We start from the raw sequence: 22,125 nt of genomic DNA, 5'->3' as shown, positions 1-22,125 counted from the left end.
CCTAGTGTTATGCCACAAATATCTTCTCTAAATTATATAACTAATTAAGTTGTCATTAACAAGTAACTTTCTCCAAACCCTTTTCCATTAAAAGCAAATATTGCTATCCACACTCTATATACGTGGAGCTAGAATAAAAATAACAGTTCTCGGTTTTTGTAATTTAGCTGAGACGGAGCAAGAGTGTTATTGGAGTCCCCTATACTGAAGGCAGGGGGAGGGTGGATATAGTTTGCTTACATGGAAATAGTGGAAAGTCTAGAATAGATAAGAAAGATGAATATTTAAATATTGGAAAAAGTAGAGATGGCAGAAAGTAGAGTAAAATCTTGAGGCTATAAGAGAGCAAGTGAAGGGGCCCCGGGGAGGCACAGTCGATGAAGTGTCTGTCTTTTGGTTCCGCTCAGGTCATGATCTCAGGGACCTGGGATGGAGCCCCGCATCTGGCTCCGTGCTCAGCATGGAGTCTGCTTGAGATTCTCTCTCCCTCTCCCTCTGCCTTCCCACTTGTGTGCTCTCTCTCTCTCTCTCAAATAACTAAATCTTTTAAAAAGAGAGAGCGAGCAAGTCAAGATGTGGAAGAAACAGATAGGAAAATCAACCCAATAAACCTTGCATGTAAGAGAGAAGATACAGGGAAATGAAGTGTTTCTCGTTTCCATCAACTACATCAGAGTCAAGAATATGTGTTCTAGTCTAAAATAAAACTGAAATGAAAAAAATATTCTGAAACCTTAGTAATTGTCAATTCTGTAGCTAAACTCTCCTTTTATACAGAAAGAAATATATCAGATAGAATAGGTTTTGCCTGAGGCTTTGTATTTTTCCCTCCCAAAGCAATGTAGATTATTGACAGTGAAGAATCCCAGAAGTAATGCCCTGACTTCATCAGTCCATAAGCAAATGAGAACAACATTCCCCATCACTGAGTAATGCCAAGCACAATCCTGGCTCCCCTTTTCTGCTTCTCTTTCCCAGGCCTCATTTTTCTCCTCTGATAGAGTACATTTTTCTTTAATTTTTCTGATAGACTGGGCCATCACTGAAACTCAAAAACAGATTGGAATCCTTTATAAAGTCATTTTGAACTCCAGACATTTTTCTAAACATTAAGAAAAGATCTTTCTGAGTCACTAGGAAGGTTGAGATTCTCCTTGCTTCCCTCATCCTCTTCCTGTCCCCCTCACTCGTGGTGGTGTCACTTAGGGCTCTTACTGAACAATATAAAGACTGCATTGATAACCATGGTGATGGCATATTCTACTAGGGCTGCTGAGCTTCAGGAAGAAATAGCAGCCAAATGCATTTGCTGTCAGTGAGCTCGGCCCAAACAAGAAATGAGTCAGTAAAAGGGCAAATTGATGAAGTCATACAATTATAGATTTTTAAATTATGAAAATGAAAACAAAAACAAAAATCTCCTAGCACAATCTGTTGCCCCCAGAGCGACATTTCTTACACTAATATATGCAAAGTCTTTCTCTTGACCAAAACCCACTTTTTTCAGGGAACTAAAGTTTAAAAAGGAGAGGGGACCAGTGGGAAATGCATGAACCTCTATCCCTAGCAGGACTCTGAAAACGACTCTAGATCTACAATAACGCAACCCTGTTTTTCTTGAAGTTTTGGTATCCAAAAATAATTTGAAGCAGATTATTTGTGAAAATAGTAAGTACCCACTCATTAATTTTACCCTTAGATTGAAAAAGGAGTTTTAAGCAACACACCAGTTGCCTGGGAGGCCAGCAAACCCACCCTCACACAAATATCCTTCCAGGTTAGGAGGGGTCAGGAGTAGAAGTAGGTAGATGAAAATTGTATCTTATATGGCTTTTGTGGCTAGGTATCAATTATTGATAATGTTGTTAGGCATCCACCAAAAACTCACTGGAGCTCTTTGAAATTTCCGATGCTTATATTTAGTGACTATATTAAGAACATGCACTAACTTCCCCTGCCTAACACATATATGCTTCTTTCTCTACTAGAATAGCATCAACATGGTCTTTATGGCATAACTATCAGTTATTGTTCCAGAACAGGATAAAAATGCACTGCTAGAGGTTAAGTTAAAATACATACGACAATCCAAAGAACAATAATAGGAGTTGTAAGCTAAGGGTTCCATCTAGTCTTGAGAATTTCAAGTTGCACTCCTTTTATGTCACCAGAATCAGAACAGTTATTCAGATGGTAAAAACACAGCTTATTGATTGACTAACATGTTACCTTTTCCAGGAAATCGGTGCAACCATGTCTTTCCCTATACTAGAGAAATAAGAATGAATATATCCAATGAGATTCAATGCCCCCCATAATTGCAAATTATTGATATGAGAGAGAGAAGCCTGAATAAATATAAAGACTTGCTTGTTATGGGCGCCTGGATGGCTCAGTCGGTTAAGAGACTGCCTTCAGCTCAGGTCATGATCCCAGGGTCCTGGGATCAAGTCCTGCATCAGGCTCCCTGCTCAGCAGAGGCTGCTTCTCCCTCTCCCTCTGCCTGCGATTCCCCTTGCTTGTCCTTCACTCTCTTCTCTCTCTCTCTCTCTCTCTCTCTCTGTCAAATAAATAAATAAGTAAATATTTTTTTAAAAAAGAAGATTTATTTAAAAAAAAAAAACTTGCTTGTTAAACAATAACTAATTGCCAAAGCAAGAGTACATGGCCTGTAGGAAGTCAAAAATTTCAAGAAAAGGGAACCCGTCAGAGGCAGTACCATGTCCTTGGTAATAGTACCTGAATCAGGAAGAAGGGTTTGAAGAAATCAATGAAGTAATTTCCTTTATTTAATGATCCATTTCAAGGATACGTTTTGTTAATCCGAACAGCTAGGATGATGTGGTTAATCAGTTGATTTTAGTATTATTTAATTCATAGATGTTTTAAGTGTTTCTATTATGGAATGAAGTTTGTTCTCAAAAAATAATGCAGATAGGAGGTTGTGGAAATGTGAATGGAAAAAATCTTCTCTAACTTAAAGCAAAAGTGACAGTTGAATAAAACACTGTTCAGTTTCATAGTCACTTTTTAAAAATTTTTTACTTAATACCACATTAATTATTTAACTTCCAGAGTATATCCCTTTATCTCCTAATATCAGTGCAACAATACAGCTATCTCCAATAGTAAAAGACATCATGACATCACCATCATAAAATCAGGAGATTGTTCTCCTCCGGACTGACTCTAAATTATTTCCTCAATAAAAGTGCAAACCCAAAGAGTATCTATCAAAGGACTATTAAGCCAGAGGTAAAGAAGGAAAAAAAAAAAAACAGAACAACAACAACAAAAAAAAAAACCTTGCCACGGATTAAAACAATAGAATGGCAGATTAAAACTATTTATTTCATAAAATCTTGACATAGGTATTCTTTAAAACAAATGACTATTCTACTTCAGAAAATTGAATTAACTCAATAACATTTATACTATCCTCATTTTGGAAGAAATATAAAAGCAAAAAGAAGATGCAAAATTAATCCAATGTAATAAAAATGTCCATGATTGAGTATGTAATTTGAAGACCTAAACAACATGACAACTGGCAGATGATCAAGGATTGCTGCCAAATAGAAGATGTCAAAATACTATGATCCCATTTCTTGCCATTTGATTTTTATCTGATTTAGTCTACTACCTACAGGTTCCTAGAAATCTTAAGGGTGAAAGAAATAATTGTCAAATTTTTGTTACTGTTGACATCTTTCTTTTTATTTTATTTCAGGACTGTATAAGTTAGCACCATCACAGAACAAATTGTAGGTTGAAAATGTCAGATAGTTCTAATGTCATCATTTTTGCTTTTATGAATCCTTTATTATTTTTCCATTTGATTAATAATTTCCAGTTCCATAGCTATATTTATAAATTGACATTTAATCATACAAGAATATGCTTATGAGATTCAATAAGCCAGAAAAAACTTGTCTGCACACGTCAGCCAGCTGTCATCCTAAGGCACATGCACTGAAGGGAAAGGCCTTACTGCCTCACCTTTTTATCTGTCATTTGGGACATTGGAGTATATCACCGGTTTTGGACTCTAAAAAATTTAGCCAACAAGTATTTTGAATAACCCGCTCCCCAAATATTGCACTGTGCTAGCAGAATGCAATGTCACGCAGTCCTCAGGTCAGGAGAAAAGAATATCTTCCTGCCCCCTCTCTTTTAAGCTTCAGAGCTCCCTTCCAAGTTGTCCTCTAATGCCCAAATGGGAGAACATAGATTTTTGGCATTGGAACTGCCCTAACGGAAAATTTAAAAAGAGAGAGAAAGAGAGAAGAAAAAATAATGCTTAATAGCTTCATTATCATAATCATAAGACAGTATCTACAATATATAGTAGGACTTTATCATGGTGCTTAATGTAGACATCCTCATATCATCTTCACAACAACCTTATGGGACAAGGAACTAGAGGCGCGGAATCGAGGAACATGGGATTGGAGCCCAGTAATGTCTGCTTCTGCAGCCTGGTCTAACCACTATGTTATACTATTATGGTATCCCTCCCACTCCACTCAACCAAAAAAAATTAGAAAATATTATAGCATAGCCCTGTTGGAATAGTAAATAACCCCCAATATCAGGAATATATTTGATATATAACTAGCTAGTACTTTTGGCCACAATTTGGTATTGTTTCTTCTGTTTCATGTTCAGAAGAGAGAAAGAAACTCTGGCACCAGTCATGTGCTTAAAAATAATTTTTGAGTCCTCTTCAACTTGTTTTTCTTGATCCTACACATAATTGAGTATTTTAGATATTCTTAAATGCACCTGTTTTCTGAAATTTCATTTTCTTTTATCTGACACATTTACAAATTCTTTACTGACTTTTGTGAATCTCAGAAGGAACAGAATCAGGAGCTCTAAGTGTGACTGAAAGCTACCTACAGATTCCTCCATCATGTGGAATTAATTTTGTTTCTCAATCATTTAGCTCATCAAACTTCCTAATTATATATCTAGGATTCCAACCACCACTTCCCATTTGATACTGTCTCCATTTTCCAAAAGATAACCTAAACCCTGTCTCCAAAAACTACTGGTAAAACTGAGAAAACTGCACTGAATATTGAATCAATCCCTGTAAAATGACAATTACACTAAAACATAAAAACTAAACTGTGCGCTAACCTGCAGGGAAAAAAAAATCTCAGTTTTTTGTTAGTTTTTAAGATCTGGCTGTTTTTCTGTTTTTTGGGTTTTTTTAAATAATATTTTTTATTATATTATGTTAGTCACCATACAGTACACCCCTAGTTTTTGATGTAAAGTTCCATGATTCATTACTTGCGTATAACACCCAGTGCACCATGCAATACGTGCCCTCCTTACTACCCATCACCAGCCTATCCCATTCCCCCACCCTCTCCCCTCTGATGCCCTCAGTTTGTTTCCAGAGAAACTGTGAGATTTAACTTTGTCTTTAATTGGCCCTTGGGCATTAAGCTCTGCTGTTGAGTTTCCAGGTCGGGGAAAAGAGGACAGTGATGCATACCTTGTAGAGTGGTTCTAAAAATTAAGATCATGATTTAAAATATTTATCACAGTGCCTGTCATATAAGTATTTAACTATTGGTAGCTATTACGATATTTATTATTTAGGGTAAAAATCTGTGTTAATTATGGCAAGCTAAATTTTCACTTAGCGTTTTTCCTAACAATAGGCCGTTAATGAGACCAAGGTCATGAGTTAGTATCCCTTCTCAATTACTTATATATGAACACAGGCTTTACTCTTCCCCTGGACAGTTTCTTGAAATCATATAAATAATGGGGACGGAAGTGTCTAAGGGAAAAAAAATGAAGGTGAATCACTTCAAATTAAAATACTAGCCATATTAGTGAAGAGTGAGTAGTATCATCTCTACTTAGGCAGAATTGTGTTTTTTAAATTTGTATATGCTATACCCCTCCACAAAAGAGGCCATTTTTCAATATCTGAAACAAAATGCATAGCTTACTGCTTGCTAACAAATAACTTGTAAGGCAAAATCTCTGAGTAAACCGGAGTCTGGGGAAGCATAGAGTTCAAGGATTGGTGGATTTTCAGAAGTTGGAATATTTAGGGGTTCGTTGACCTTGAACTTGCGAAGCATAGTTATTTGAATGAGACTGTTGCTGATCGGCTAATTTCAGGAGCAGTTTCTTTTTTTTTTTTTTAAAGATTTTTTAAATTTTTATTTATTTGACAGAGATAGAGACAACCAGCAAGAGAGAGAACACAAGCAGGGGGAGTGGGAGAGGAAGAAGCAGGCTCATAGCGGAGGAGCCTGATGTGGGGCTCAATCCCATAACGCCGGGATCATACCCTGAGCGGAAGGCAGACGCTTAACCGCTGTGCCACCCAGGCGCCCCAACAGGAGCAGTTTCTAATGCAAATTGTCATTAATTAATTGCAACAGGTTTTAAAACCGTTCTTTTGGGTGATTATTTATTGCTATGTCCAAAGAACAATCAGACCTTTACCTAGCAGAGAATTTTTTATTCTCAATGCAATTATTGAGTACTTACTATGTACCAAACAGGATGCTCAATTTGTTACAATATCTCCTTTAATCCTTACAATATTCTGTGAATCACTTGTCATTATCTATAGTCTTCATATGATAGGAAGAGGGGGTTTAGTAACTTGCGTAAGATTGATTGTATGACTGAAAAGTGAGCGAACAAGAAAAAACCCAGAGGCATCTGACTCCAAAGACTATTATCTGTACTGCCTCTATTACTTTTTAAATTAACTCCTGGCATTTTTACAACCCTCCATTTCTATAATTTTGTCATTTTAAGAATGTCACACAAATGGAATCCTACAGTATGTAATCTTTGGGGATTAGCTTTTTTACTCAGCATAATTCTCTGAAGATTCCTTCACATCGTTGTATGTGTTAATAGTTTCTTCCTTTTTGTTGCTGATTAGTGTATTATGGTAAGGATGAATCCGTTTGTTTAACCATTCACCCACTGAAGGAAACCTGGGTTGTTTCCAATTTGGGGCTGTTGTGAAGAAAATTGTTCTAAACATTCATGGACAGGTTTTGTATGAATGTAAGTCTTACATCTCTGGTATAAACATCCAGGAACGTAACTGCTGAATCATATGGTACATGCATATTTAGTTTTTTAAGAAACAGCAAAATAGGGGCACCTGGGTGGTTCAGTCGATTAAGCGTCTGCCTTTCTTTGGCTTAGGTCATGATCCGGAGTCCTGGGACTGGAGTCCTGGGAACGAGCCCCACATGGGGCTCCCTGCTCAGCGGGGAACCTGCTTCTCCCTCTCCCTCTCCCTGCTGCTCCTACTGCTTGTACTCTCGTTCTTGCTCTCTTTCTCAAATAAATAAAGAAAATCTAGAAAGAAAGAAAGAAAGAAAGAAAGAAAGAAAGAAGAAAGGAAGGAAGGAAGGAAGGAAGGAAGGAAGGAAGGAAGGAAGGAAGAAAAGAAAGAGAAAGAAAGAAAGAAAGAAAGAAAGAGAAAGAAAGAAAGAAAGAAAAAAGAAAAGAAACTGCCAGATATGTTTCCAGAATGGCTGTACCATTTTCTGTTTCCTGCAGCAGCCTCTGAGCAATCCAGTCTCTCCTCATCATTGTCAGCATTTGCTGCTGTCGCTATGTTTTATTTAAGCTGTCTGATACGTGTGTAGTGATAGCTCATTGTGCTATTAATTTTAAGTTTTCTAGTAGTTAATGATATTGAACATCTTCTCATGTGCTTGTTTGCTGCCATCTGTATTGTCTTTGGTGAAATGTTTCTTCATATCTTTCGACATTATGGATTATTTAGTTTCTTACTTCTGCCTTTTGAGAGTTCTTTATTCTTGATACTATTCTTGTCAGTTATGTGATTTGCCAATCTTTTCTCAAACTCTGTGGTTTGTGTTTCATTCTCAATGTTTTACATTTAAGTCTGTGATCTATTTTGAGCTAATTTTTATATACGTCAGGTGTGAGATGTAGGTCGAGTTTCGTTTTGCCTTTGGATGACCATTTGAGCCAGCACCATTTGTTGAAAAGGCTTTCTTTCCTCTACTGAATTGCTCTTGCACTTTTGCCAAAAACCATTTGGACAGATTTTTGTGAGTCTATTTATGGGTTCTCTGAACTGTTGCATTTATGTATCTGTCTGTCCCTCTGCCAATACCACACAGTCCTGATTACTGTAACTATAATAATCTTGAAATCAGATAGCCTTATTCTTCGTATTTATTTTCTTCTTTTCCAAAATCATTATAGTTATTCTAGTTTCATTGCCTTTCAATATAAATTTTAGAATAATCTTACCCATATCCATAAAAAAATCTTGCTGGGATTTTTACCGAAATTTGCTAAACCTGTGTATCAGTTTGGAGAGAATGACATATTTACTATGTTAAGTCTTCCAATCCATAGGTATGTCTTCATTTATTTAAATCTTCTTCAATACCTCGCCAGCTTTGTGTAGTTTTCAGCATACAAGTCCTGTGCAGGCTTCATTTGATTTACACCTAAGTATTTCACTTTTTTTTGAGTCATTGTACATAGTGTCACTTGAAATTTTGATGTGTACACATCTGTTGCTAACATACATAAATACATGTTGATCTTGTAGCCTGCAAACTTGCTCGACTCACTTGTTCGTTCTAGGGATTTATTTTTGTTGCTTCTTCTGATTTTCAAATGTAGACAATCATGTCATATGCAAATGAGAACAATGAATTTCTTCCTCCACAGTCTGTATGCCTTTTATTTCCTTTTCTTGACTTATCCTATTGACTAGAACCTCCAACCCTACGTTGAAAAAGATTGGTGAGTGTGGACATCTGTGCCTGTCCTTCATCTTAGGGAGGAAGTATTCACTCTTGCAACATTAAGTAAAATGTTAGCTGTACGTTTTTTGTAAATGTTCTTGATCAAGTTGAGAAAGTTCCCCTCCATTTCTCTATCTCTGGGGTTTTTTTTTTTAATTATAAATGGGTGCTGAGTTTTGTCAAATTTATTCTACTTCCAATGACAGGATCCCATGATTTTACTTCTATAGCCCATTAATATGGTACATTGCATTGCTTGATTTTGAAATACAGAACAAGCTTTGAACCACTGGAATAAGCCCCACCTGGTCACGGTGTATAATTCTTTTTTTATATTGCTGAGTTCTGTTTGCCAGTATTTTTTGTTTGTCTATAGTTAATCTTCTTCTTCCTTTTTTTCCCCCCCATACTGTCCTTGTCTGGTTTTGTTATTGGGGCAACACTAGTTCATAAAATAAATTGGGAAGTGTCCCTTCCTTTTCTATTTTCTGGAAAAGAGTGTGTAGAATTGGCATTAATTCTTTTATTAAAGATTTATTTATTTATTTGAGAGAGAGAAAGCACACACAAGCAGGAGGGGCAGAGGGGGAGAGAGAGAGAGAGAATCTTAAACAGACTCCCCACTGAGCATGGAGCCTAAAGTTTGGCCGACTGTGCCATCCAGGGGCCCCAGCGTTAATTCTCATTTAAATGTTTGGTAGAACTCTCCAGTGTAACCATCTGGACCTGGAGATTTCTTTCCTGGAAGTTTTTAAATTATAGATTACAATCTTGTTAGTTGTAGGGCTGTTGAAATTATCTATTTCATTTTGGATGAATTAGGGTAGTTTGGGTTTTTCACAAAAGTGGCCCATTTCATATGAATTGTCAAATTTATGAATGTAGACTTATTTGTAGTATTACCTTATTAGCCTTATGATGTTTACAGGATCTGTAATCATATTCCCTTCTTCATTCCTACTTTTGGTAATTTGTGTATTCTTTTGTTTTTTTCCAGTCTTACTAGAAGCATGTCACTTTTATTGATTTTTTTCAAAGCACCATCTCTTTTTTTCTCATCTATTTTATCTGTTACTCACTTTCCATTTCATTAATTTCCGTTCTTTTTATTTATTATATCCTTCCTTCTTCTTGCTTTGGGTTTATTTAGCTTTTCTGTAGGATCTTAATTATTGATTTGAGGCTTCTTCTTTTCTAACACATGCATTTAGGGTCATAAATTTCCCTCTCAGCCCTGCTTTAGCTGTGTTCCACAAATTTTTATGTGCTCTATTTTCATTTACGTTCAGTTCAATGTATTGTTTTATTTCTCTTGAGACCTCTTTGACCCATGGATTATTTAGAACTGCATTGTTTAGTTTCCAAGTATTCAGATAGTTTTTTCTGTCATTGACTTTTAGTTTGATCCTGTTGTGTTTGGAGAATGCATTCTGTGTTATTTCAATTCTTTTAAATTTATTGAGATTTGTTCTCTGGTTCAGGGCATATTCTTTGTAAATATTCTATGGAACGTGAAGATACTGTGTATTTTGCGCTGTCAGGTAGAATGTTCTATAAATGACAATTAGATCTGCTTAGTTGATAGCATGGTTGAGTTCTTCTATAGTCTTGCTGATTTTTAGTGTAGTTCTATCAATTGATGAGAGAAGAGTGTTGAAACCTCCAACTATAATTGTAGATTTGCTTATTTCTCTTTAAGTTCTATCAATTTTGCTCCACATATTTGCAGCTCTGCTGTTTGTTGTGTATACATTTAAGATTGCTATGTCCTTTCAGTAGATTGACTCTTTTTTCATACATAAGATCCCTCTCTATCTTTAGTATATTTTCTCTGCTCTGAAATTCGACTTTATCTGGTATTAATACAGCCACTTCTTTTCCTCTAATTAATATTTGCATGATGTATGTTTTTAATCCTTTTACTTTTTATCTGCCTATATTGTTATATTTGAAGTAATGTCTGCATACAGTTTCTACAGTCTGTATATACTTGACTAATATTCTTTAATCCTCTCTGCCAAGATCTGTCTTTTAATTTGTGCATTTAGTCTCTTTGCATTTAATTTAAGAACTGACACACTATGGTTTAAGTTTTAATGTAATTTTTCAGGGGGTTTTGTTTGTTCTCTCTCTCTCTCTCTCTCTCTCCTCTCTTACCTGCTTCCTGTGTGTTATTTTTTAGAATTTCATTTTTATTTATGTATAGTGTTTCTAGTAAATCTCTTTGTGTAGCTTTTTAAATGGTTTCTTCTGCTATTACATTGTATATACATAAATTACAAGAGTCTGCTAGTTTCATCACTTTACAGTTCAAGTGAAATGTAAAAACTTTATCTCTCTTTACATCACTTCACTCTCCTCTGTTTATAATAGTCTCAAACATTTCCTCTACATACATTCAGAACCATCTCAGATAGTGCCATAGTTTTAGTTCAATCATCACACATAACTTTGAAAATGCAAGAAGAGAAAGAAAGTAGTGCGTTATATTTGCCCATATATCTGTTTGCCATGTTTTTCTTCCTTCCTAAAGTTCCAAGGTTTCTTCTTTTATTATTTCCATTTTGTTTAGAGAACTTTCTTTAGCCATTATTTTAGGATAGGTCTGGTGGTGACAAATTTTCTTTGTCTTCATCTAAGAATGTCTCAATTTCCCTTTCATTGTTGAAGAACATTCTCATTGGTATAGAATTTTAGGTTGACTGTTCTGTTCCTTGGACACTTGAAGTATTGTGCCACTTCTTTCCTTCCTCCATGGTTTTTGATGAGACATCCACTGTCATTTGAATTGTTCTTCTTCTCTGGTAAGATGTCATTTTTCTCAGGCTGCCTTTAAGACATTTTTCTTTGTCTTTAGTTTTCAGAAGTTTAATTATAATGTGTCTATGCATGGTTTTCTTCAGGTTTAATCTGTATGGTATTATTTTCTCTGCTTCTTTAATCTGTAGGTTTTTGTCTTCTGACAAATTTCAGAATTTTTCAGCAATTATTTCTTCATTTAATTTTCAGCCCCATTTTCTTTCTCTTCTCCTTTTAATAGTATGATTGCTAGAAGTTTTATATGGTCTTATAGGTCCCTAATACTCTTTTCATTTTTTTTTTCAGTGTGTTTTCTCTTTATTATTCAGACCAGATCATTTCTATTGCCCTATCTTCTAATTTACATTTGTTTCCTTTGCTCTCTACATTCGAAAATTGCCATTTGTTTCTTCTTAATATCTTCTGTTTCTTTGCTGAGACTTTTTATTTTTTTTTGCTTGGTTTCTTTTTTTTTTATTTGTTTTAAGCATATGCATAATTGTTCACTGAAGCATTTTTTAATGGCTACTTTAAAATCTTTGTCAGATAATGCTAACATCTCTGTCTTCTCAGTGTTGGTATTTCCTGATTATCTTTTTCCATTCAGTTTGACATTTTCCTGGTTCTTGGTATGATTGAAACCTGGACATTTTCATATAATGTTATAAAGTCTGGATTGTACTTAAACCTTCTGTTTTAGCTGGCCTCCTCTGACACCACTCCAGCTGGAGGAGAATGAGTCATTGCCTCATTCTGGCCAGGTAGGGAGAAGTCCAATTTTCCCATTCAGTCTCCATTGATACTTCAGGTAAATCTTCTAGTTATTGCTAGGTGAGGATGGAATTTCCATCTCCCCAGATGGTCTCCACTGGTACAGTGGGGGTGGCCTCATTGGGTGATAGAGACGGTCCTGACTCTCTACAAGGCCTCTCTGATCATACTATTGCTAAGGTAGAGGGCTGCCTCATTACTGCAGGGTAAGAATGAAAGCCCAGGCTCCTTGTGTGATCTCCACTGGCATCTTTGGGGTGGGGAAGACTTGCTATAGGCAGATGGGAATTAATGCAGTGGTGTCTTACTTGCCTTCTTGGACACCACCCTGGCAGGAGTGTTGGTGTGCTTTGTTACATCATTATAAGGGTAGAAGTCTAGGCTCCACACTTGGCTGTTGCTGGCATTGTCAGGGTGGGGCCACAGTTTTTTCCATCATGTTTGTTTATAGGAGAATTGTTATTGTCTAAAAGTCTGTCTTGCTAGGCTGCCCCTTTTCTGGTCCTTTGGCTAAAGAGAGAAAGCTACTGTTGGGGCTTTCCTCTTCTGCATCTGTTGGCATTCTGGGGTTGCCCACTTGCTCAGCTGCAAGTCTTGTTATGACAGAAAAATAAAACCCAAGAGATTCACTGCCATTTTGTTACTTGGTCTCCATATCTGAGTTGATCTACTTTCTCCTGTCTTCTTTCCTCTGGAAATGGACATAAAATGTCCAAGGTTTTAGTTGTTCTTGGAGGGAATAGAGAATAGTATGTCTACTCCATCTATCTGGAAGCAGAAATCCAACTGCCTAGATTTTTAAAACTTAACCTGCTTACTAAAGAAAAGTCACTATAGAACACATGGTATAAAGGGAAAATAATAGGACTGTTTTGTTGTTATTGTTGTTGTTTTACAAAATTACTGACTCATTTAAATGAGCGTCACTTGTTCCTTGAAATCGGTTACTGAGTTAACCTTTGTAGATGATTCTGTGTTGTTGACACTGCTCCCAAACATTTTGTGAACTCTACTGGACTTAATTTGAGAGAATGAATTGTGTCCACTTGAATATTCTTAGTGGCATAAACTGTCATCCTTTGAAGCTGTGTATGATTTTTGGAAGCAACCCCAAGTGGTTCAAGAGCCAAGATGGCTAGTAAAACAGATGACCAAATTGGGTAATATACTTCTCAGTCTAACAGTCTTTTCTAGGAGAATAGTGTGAACCAAAGCATTGTTGTAGTAAAAAAGTCATTTCTTTTATATCATACAAAACTTCCCAAACACTTTAAATTTCTACATAATAAGCCTGATTAGCTGTGGGCTAAATTTTGCATGAACAATGCCCTTTGGTATCAAATCAATATTTGTTTTCTGTGGTGTTGACATTGATGTTTTCTTGGGTCCAATGGATATTGGAGTTTTTCTCTGTAAATTTTGACAGTATGGTTTTGGGTCAACTTGAAAACACTATATTTCATCACTATTCCCCTCAAATATGTGTTATTTTGTCCAACCTCCCCTTGAAAGTTCAAAACAAATGTCAGATCTTCTCTATTTCTTTTTATCATTCAAAATGTGTAGCACAGTCTTTACAGAAACCTTTATGTTCACATTCCCCTTCAGTATGAGTCAGTGTTCTCAAAGCTAACCCTCTGCTTGAACAAATCCAGCCTCTGACATTTTCTACATTTTCATTAGCCCTTTGTACTTCGTCGTGAGCGTCCTTATTACCTTCCGTAAGCCTTTGTGCCAGTCAAAAAAAAAAAGTCCTCTTTACAATCCCTCCAACACCGTAATTGTCCCTTTAAATGTCTTGTGTCATTTATGTTTGCTTAACTTCACACAAAATTTAGTGCTAATTCTTGGCTTTCTACAGCTGTCACTCCCCATCCCCATGCAGTGCAGCCCGTAGTCCCAATAGAGAATGAAGTAACAGTACTGATGCAAACAGAATCATTTTACAGCACGTTCCTTCCATGCCCACTTGATGTTTTACCAAACTACCTGAGAACATGAGCTTTATCACTTCATAATTGTGGGAAGATTACTAAATACACTTATTTGCTTAACTATAATGCTCTAAGTCACATCCATTGGATCTAAAATAGATAACAGACCTAATTCAATAAGTAGGAGTGGCCCTTTGGCAAATTAAAGAGCTGCTAAAGAAATTTAATATATCCAACAATCGGATCCTTTTGTTCCTTTTCATGGTTCCTTTTCAATTCACAGTTCAACTATTAGGGGGAGAGAGCCTATTTGGGGGCTAGGGGACTGCAGTATAATTTTGTGTTTAAGAGCATGATCTTTCATAGTCAGATAGCCTTGGTTCAAATCCTGATCCTGTCAGTTTACCAGTAATGAAAATTACTTGGGGAAGCTACGTAACTTCTGCAGGCCTTAGTTTCCTCATTAGTAAAATTGGATGATGATAATTCATAATAGTTAACCTGTAATGCTGTTGTAAAGACTAAAGGAAGTAATATGTGTCAGATAAGTTTTAGCACATTATTTGGCACCTAGTGTTTCGATAGTAGCCATTATTTATTAAATGCCAGCTACTGTGCCAATCATTAAAGATGGTAAGTAGGATATGGTGATTGCCTTCAAGGAGTTCCAAATCAAAGCACAATTCTGGGCTCCAACTGTCCCATCAGAAGGGAAAACTAAACCAGAAAAATAAGTCTACAGGCTATAATAGTTATATAACATATGCAAACAGTTTTTCACCCTTGGATAGACCATTACCAGAATATTCTAATCAATGAAGAGATTGTTAAGTGGCCCTTATTAATTTTCTCATGTAGATTATGCATCCATGCTCTGGATCCTGCTAAGTTTTTCTGGGTGTTAACAATTCTTTGCTTGTCTACATTATCACTTTCAAATAAATTGCTGGTCTTCCTCTTGTCCACTGGCTCTAACACTGACCGAAGCCCCATGAGTATTATGCCAATGAAGGTGACAAGCAGGTTTAAATGTAAAATCAACTTATTGTTCCATAGCCAGGCTAGTCACCGTTAGTCAGCCTACATTGTCAGCATTTCAAACTCCAAGAAGTCATTGTCTCCACCTACATAACTTAACATGCCAGTGAGTTCATTCAGAGTATAGCAGCTCAAAATGTCATACGGTTTATCATGGTTTTCCTCTCCTACCAAACAAGAGAACATGAAATTCCATGGAGGTAGGAGAGAATCAAACTAAGGGGAAAAACTTGACCAGGAGGGTGTTCAGTCATCTAGAGCAGCTATCAAAGTTGCAATATCTCCTTTCATTTAGATTTCTGAGAAGGGCATAGATACAATAAAGAAATATACATTTGCCCTTTATGAAGTTATCTTAGTTGTGTTCATGATGTTATAGCTTTGCCACTGTGGGTTAGTTGCACCGGATAGTGTTGGACTGATGATTATTTCACATTGTGCTGGTATAGCCTGACTCTTTTTTTTGCCTCTTTTCCTCCAATTTCTCATGACTGAAATATCTTTACTGTTTCTGTATGTAAACATTGTACATAATAACAAGACAACCAGTTGGGCATCTAAAAATATAATCAAATGGTTGTTTGCTTTGCCACACGTATTGCCGAATAATAATTTTGAATATTTTCTTCACTGAAGTCACCTCTTGTTTGGAATCAATATGCTTTCCATCTTCTCCAAATGATTTTCCATGATCACTGTCATTTCCTTATGTCTCTTAATGTTGCTCTTTTTAAAGAGCTTTTAAAAATTCAAATTAATCTGTTTCTTGAATGCATGTTTAATAATTTTTCCTTTATTCCTCCAATCTGAATTTTAATCAAAAATCTTGATTAGTCAGACTTTCCTAGCTAATGAATTACAAATTTGTTACAAATAGCAGAATCCACAGGCTTTCCTAACTAATGAATTCTAAGGTGAAATTCAGTTTTGAATTCCAAATTATCTACCCTTAAAAGATCAACAAGAAAGAAAATGAATTCAGAAAGTAACCCCTCAGATGCCTCCCTAGTAATAGGTGTACCAAGCACAGCAGTAAAACATATGTTTAAAAGTATTAGTGATAAGCATTCGCTTCCCATGTGAGACCTCCGTCTTAAGCCATACATAATTATAAAAGGCATATTCTCGGTTACCAGCCCACAAGCAGAACTGCTTGCTTGGTGGAAAAGATATCAAGTAGACTGACTCAAGAAACCGATGCTAAAACAAAGGTGAGAAAATCAGAGTGAGCAAGGAACAATGGTGTGCACCATAGCAGTTGAAGATGGGAGACCAAAGTGAGCATGCCCTCTCCCTCCAACAGCCACCTTAAGGACTGAGAAATGGTCATTATTGCTTTAAATTAGATACTAATGAATGTCTCTGAAAGCTAACCTTGGGGTGCTCTACATACAGAGCTCACTTTGAAGACCTTTCCACATCTAGTGCCTCCCTGAGCTACAGATACAGGAATTTATCACATGGTTCATTTCCAACGTGACTTAAAGATTCCAAAAACCATACTCTTGATTTGATAGTGCAGAACATGAGTAAATATTGATTAACCTCACCTGAACAAGCTCACTATGCACCTGTGACATAAAGGAAAGTACACCCTTCGATTCTTTTGCTTCAGAATCAGGAACCAGGCCCTCTCATTCTCCCCTTGATGTTTCCTATATCATATCTCTCTCCCTGCTGTTATTCAAAATAAAATGCCAGATGGAACTCCACTTTATTTTTAAGCTGTGACTACTTTTTGTTCTTGAGATTTTTCAGAGAGAATTTTGCTCCCTTAAAATGGGGGATGAAATAATCTTTGGCAAGACACCAGATGACTACGAATGCATTTAATGCAACCTGGCTCCAGTATTAACATTTTCACAAACCACAGTAGGCAGACCCTTACTGTTTTTTCATTATCCTTTCCAGCAGTGACTGAGAGCCCGAGTGATGCCACTTTACCAGAGAGGTATTCTGTACGTGTGTTCTACTTTAATCACATCCTTTCAACACCACGAATCTTCGTCTGACAAATTATCTTCTCCACAGGCAGGCAGCCACATCCAGACTTTGATGGGGTCTCAAAGCCTTCAGCATCGTAGCCGGGAGCAGCAGCCATATGAGGGAAATATAAACAAAGTGACCATCCAGCAATTTCAGTCACCATTGCCTATTCAGATCCCCTCTTCACAGGCCACCCGGGGACCTCAGCCTGGACGGTGCTTAATTCAAACTAAAGGGCAAAGGAGTATGGATGGATATCCGGAGCAGGTGAGAAGAGTTTTTATCACTGATGAATTTTCAGGAAATGTTCAGGCAAGTCCAGTGAATCCACAGTTTACCTTCCCCCACTAATGTTGTCGGGGACAAATTAATGCTGTCACCATGTTGAATGGCGTGGAGCACTCTTTGTAGGGGTTTTATCATTATTTTCAGTGGTTAAACACTGCAACATATAAAAACCGATAGTTGGTAAAATGCCCATTTCACGTAAGGAAAAACTGATGAATTGGAAGTTTTTCTGGTTTATCCTACCTCTTCTCCTATTCACTCTCCACTCTAATTTAAGGCTATAGCATGGCTTGTGAATGTTACAGAGCTTCCCTGGAATAGGTGTATTTACCAAGGCCTCTGGTGAAACTGAGAGTGTGAAAAATAAACTATTTGTGGGAACCTTTTTGAAAAGTTCTATCTTCTGGTTGTTGAATAGGACAAAGATAAAGCTTTGCTTGAAGAAAATGATAAAGAACAGTTAGAAGGGAAGCATTTCTGAAATGCTCCAAAAACTGCTGATAAGTACCATGTAACAAAAAAATTGCTGCTCTCCTGACCTATCTAAAATTAGGATTTACTTTTCCATTATAGAATCTGTTTTTCTTCCTTAGAACCAGAAAACTGAATAGAATCTTATCTATTGAATTACATTATGCTTAGAAAGTAAGACATTAAGATCTTAATACTCCCATAAAATTAATTTTTCTTATTTCATTCTTCAGATAAGTAGGCAAAGCTCCCACTGACTTCACTAAGTCCTTAATATGGTTTATAAAGATTTCATTTCATTATTGCCTACTTACAGCTTCAGATATCACCCTACCTTATTTTCTGAACATCTCATACGTTACCTTCTTTCTCCAGTTTTTTCTTTTACACTGTGAAGAGCCATTTATTATTGGATCCCAACTACTCTAGACATTGCCTGTACTTCTTAACACCCTTCTTGAGGCTTCGATTAGGTGTTAATCATTCTCAGAATCATACATTTTTTTAAGATAATTTTCTTCCTGTCCTACCTTGATCTAGGTCAAGTGTTGGATTTAAGGTAAGTAAATCAGACAGGTGCCTGTAATCAGGTAATAATATGAGGTTTTTAACTCTCCAGAGATTCCTTAAAGTTAATAACGTTTTTAAATTATGTTTTATTAGAGGCACCTAGAAGGTTAAAAATTGTTCATATTCCCTCCACCCACAAATATCATAACCTCAATGAAGTTCTTGGATTTCATTATTCCTATTAGAAGCTACATGATTTTTTTTCCCCTCAGAATGAGCACATTTAAAAATCCACTGAGATCAATGCCCTCTGTTTCACCTACTTTGAATAGTAGGGTTAGTATCAGCATGCAGTTATTCTGAGCACTCTAAATGTAAAGGCCTTTTTTACATTATTTCTCAAAATACATAAATTGTATAGTTTGACTAATGAGAGGAGTACTAAACTCTAAAGTTTACATACTTATTAAACTTAAAACATCATGATTCTTTCAGTGAAGGTATTTGTCATGGCTGGCAGGTGTTTGGGTCCACAGTTCCAACATCAGATGCCTTTCAATCTGAGAGGTAAAAACGGAAACATTCGATGGCTGTGTTAAGGAAGGGACTTAAGTAAATTCCTCTAGGCTTCCCAGTTTTTTTCCTGCCTTGGTTTCGGGCTGAAATGGTTTGGAATGCTGAGATAAAATTTACCAGGTGAATAATATACTGTTATTATCATTCATTTGATTCACAACTTGTTCATAACTTGCTGAATATTTTCAAAAGAAACTAACATTAACTTGGTTTTTCTCTTTTGTAAATGGATAGTCCATGACAAAGTATATTTATATATGTGGAACATACAGATACCAAAGCAGAAATAGGAGGGAAAAACATCAACACAATGCTTCAAACATTTCAAAACCCTTTCATATATTAACTGACTTGATCCAATTAATAACGATATGACACAGATAGAGCAGTTTCTGTTTATTGACTAGAAAAGTAAGATTCAGAGAAGTTAACTGTCACACAACCATTTAGAAGCTGAGCTGGAATTAGAGTTGGCTAATTTTTCTGAAAGATCTACAAAATGGTACATCAGAGGATTTTATTCGTCAGTCTTTATTTAGTAAGTCTCTTCAAAAGATTTAATTAGTACTTTGAGTTGCACTTGCATCTCTAATTCACAACAAAAGAAGGTATGAAAATAGAAGAATGAAAAATTTAATTGTTCTTTAATATTAACATTTATATATTTGATTATATAATTAGATATATAATTATATATTGATATATAATTATTTCATATAATAATCTATTATATGTTATTATATATCACATGTAATATATCATATATAATGATTATTATATATAATAATATAATTATTACATATTGCTATATCATGTCATTATATAAATCAGATCATATCACTCTTCTGCTTAAAAAGCCCTAGTGGCTTTGAAATTTCTGAAATCATATACATCCTTATTATGGCATACAGCCCCTACATATCTGGCCTCTGCCTCCTCTCTTTCTACTTTTTCCTTCACCTATTTTTTCTCTAGTCATGCTGAACTTGTTGTTGTTATTGTTGTTGTTGTTAACAGTATTGATACAATTTACGGACCTTAAAGTTCACCTGTTTAAAGTGTACAATTCAGTGGGTTTTATATATTTATACAATTGTGCAACCATCACCATAATGTAATTTTTAAACATTTTCATTATTCCAGAAAGAAACTTTGTACCCATTAACAGTCACTTTCCATACTCCCTTCCCTTCATTTCCCCCAGCCCTAGACAATCACTTATCTATTTTGTGTCTCTATACATTTGCCTATCCTGGGTATTTAATATAAATGAGATCATACAATATGTGAGTTTTTTTTGTGACTGACTAATTTCAATTAGCATATTGTGCTAAGTGTAGAATGTATTACTAATTCATTCCTTTGTATTGCCAAGTAACATTCCATTATATGGATATACCACAAACTGTTTATCCATCAGTTTATGTACCTTTTATTTCCACTTTGGGGCCATTATGAATAATATTGCTATGAACATTAATGTACAAGTCTGTGTGGGGGTAGTTTTTCTCTGCGGGGGTAGTTACTTAGGAAGGAAATTGCTTGGTTAAATGGTAATCATGTTTGTAATTTTGAGAAGCTTCTAAACTCTTGCCTAAGGTGGCTGCCACATATTACATTCCCACCAGCAATGAAGAAGTATTCTAATTTCTTCACATTCTTACCATTATTTATTGTCTTTTTTATTATAGCCATCCTATGAAGTAGTATGTCATAATTATTTTAATATACATTTCTTTAATGACTCATGATGTTGAGTGCTTCTTCATGCATTTATTAACCATTCATATGCCTTCTCTGGATAAATGTCTATTAAACTTCTTTGCCCATTTATATTTTTTAAAAGTACTTATTTGTTTATTTGAGAGAGAGAGAGAGAAGGAGAGCAGGAGGAAGAGGGAGAGGGGGAGAGAATCTTTAGCAGACTCCACACTGAACATAGAGCCCAATGCAGGGCTCAATCTCACAACCCCAAAATCATGACCTGAGCTAAAAGCAAGAGTTGGTTGCTCAACTGACTGAGCCACCCAGGTGCCCCTGCCCATTTTTTAATTAGGTTATTTGTGTTTTCAATGGCTGAATTTTAAGGGTTGTTTTATTCTGGAGATAAGACCCTAACCATATATATGATTTGCAAATATTTTTTCCCATTCCTTGGGTTATCTTTTCTCTTTCTTGGTAGTCTCCTTTGAAGCACCAAAGTTTTTAATTTTTATAAAGTCAATCATCTCTTTTATCACATTTGGTTTCATAGCTAAGAAAGCATCACCTAATTGAAGATCATACAGACTTACTTTTGTATTTCTTCTTAGAGTTTTGTAGTTTTAGCTCTTACATTTCAGTCTCTGATTTGAGTTTGAGTTCATTTTTGTGTGTGGGGTGAAGTAGGGGTAAAAATCATTATTTTGCATGTGGATGTCCAATTGTCCCTGTACCAACAATCTTTTCAGGTTGTTCTTTCCTCATTGAATTATCTTGGACCTTTTGTTGAAAATCTATTGACCATAAATCTTAGGGTTTATTTCTGGAGTCTCAATTTTATTTCATTGATCTATACATCTATCCTTATGCCATCTTGTTGTTTCTTGATTTTATAAAGACCCATCTATCTTAAGGGCAATTAAAATCACTGACTTTAGGGACTGGCACAGTTTTCCCATTTTTCTTTTTGTCTGTTGCATGATCTTTTACATTATTCATATTTCTACTAAAATGTCATTTGAGCATTTGAAATATCATTTCTTGGCTATTCTCCCTAAAATAGCTCCACACTCTTGTTCCATCACTCTCTACCACCTTTCCTGCCTTATTTTTTCACAGCTCATCTCGCTATCTGAAATTATTCATTGTTTACATGTTTAATATATTTTCCCCACTAGAATGTAAGTTCCATGAAGGTAAGGATATTTTATCTTTCTGACAAGGTGCCTGGCACTTAGTAGGAAATCAGTAAATAT

The 22,125-nt window shown here is 35.9% G+C and overlaps 1 protein-coding gene across 2 annotated transcripts in view; it reads left to right on the top strand.

The window, feature by feature from the left end:
* Positions 1 to 22,125, top strand: part of LRRC7 (leucine rich repeat containing 7) — a 391,349-nt gene that overhangs the window by 331,855 nt on the left and 37,369 nt on the right. For both annotated transcript variants that reach the window (XM_040627144.1, XM_008690729.2), the window contains one exon: positions 17,369 to 17,590. In XM_040627144.1, coding sequence (XP_040483078.1) covers positions 17,369 to 17,590 — 222 coding nt within the window. The remainder of the gene's footprint in view (positions 1 to 17,368; positions 17,591 to 22,125) is intronic.

This window comes from Ursus maritimus, unplaced genomic scaffold (genome assembly GCF_017311325.1).
Source record: "Ursus maritimus isolate PB19 unplaced genomic scaffold, ASM1731132v1 scaffold_12, whole genome shotgun sequence".
In the NCBI taxonomy this organism is placed as follows: domain Eukaryota; kingdom Metazoa; phylum Chordata; class Mammalia; order Carnivora; family Ursidae; genus Ursus; species Ursus maritimus.
Note: the sequence above shows the minus strand (reverse complement) of the source record. Positions and strands in the feature narration are given on the sequence as shown.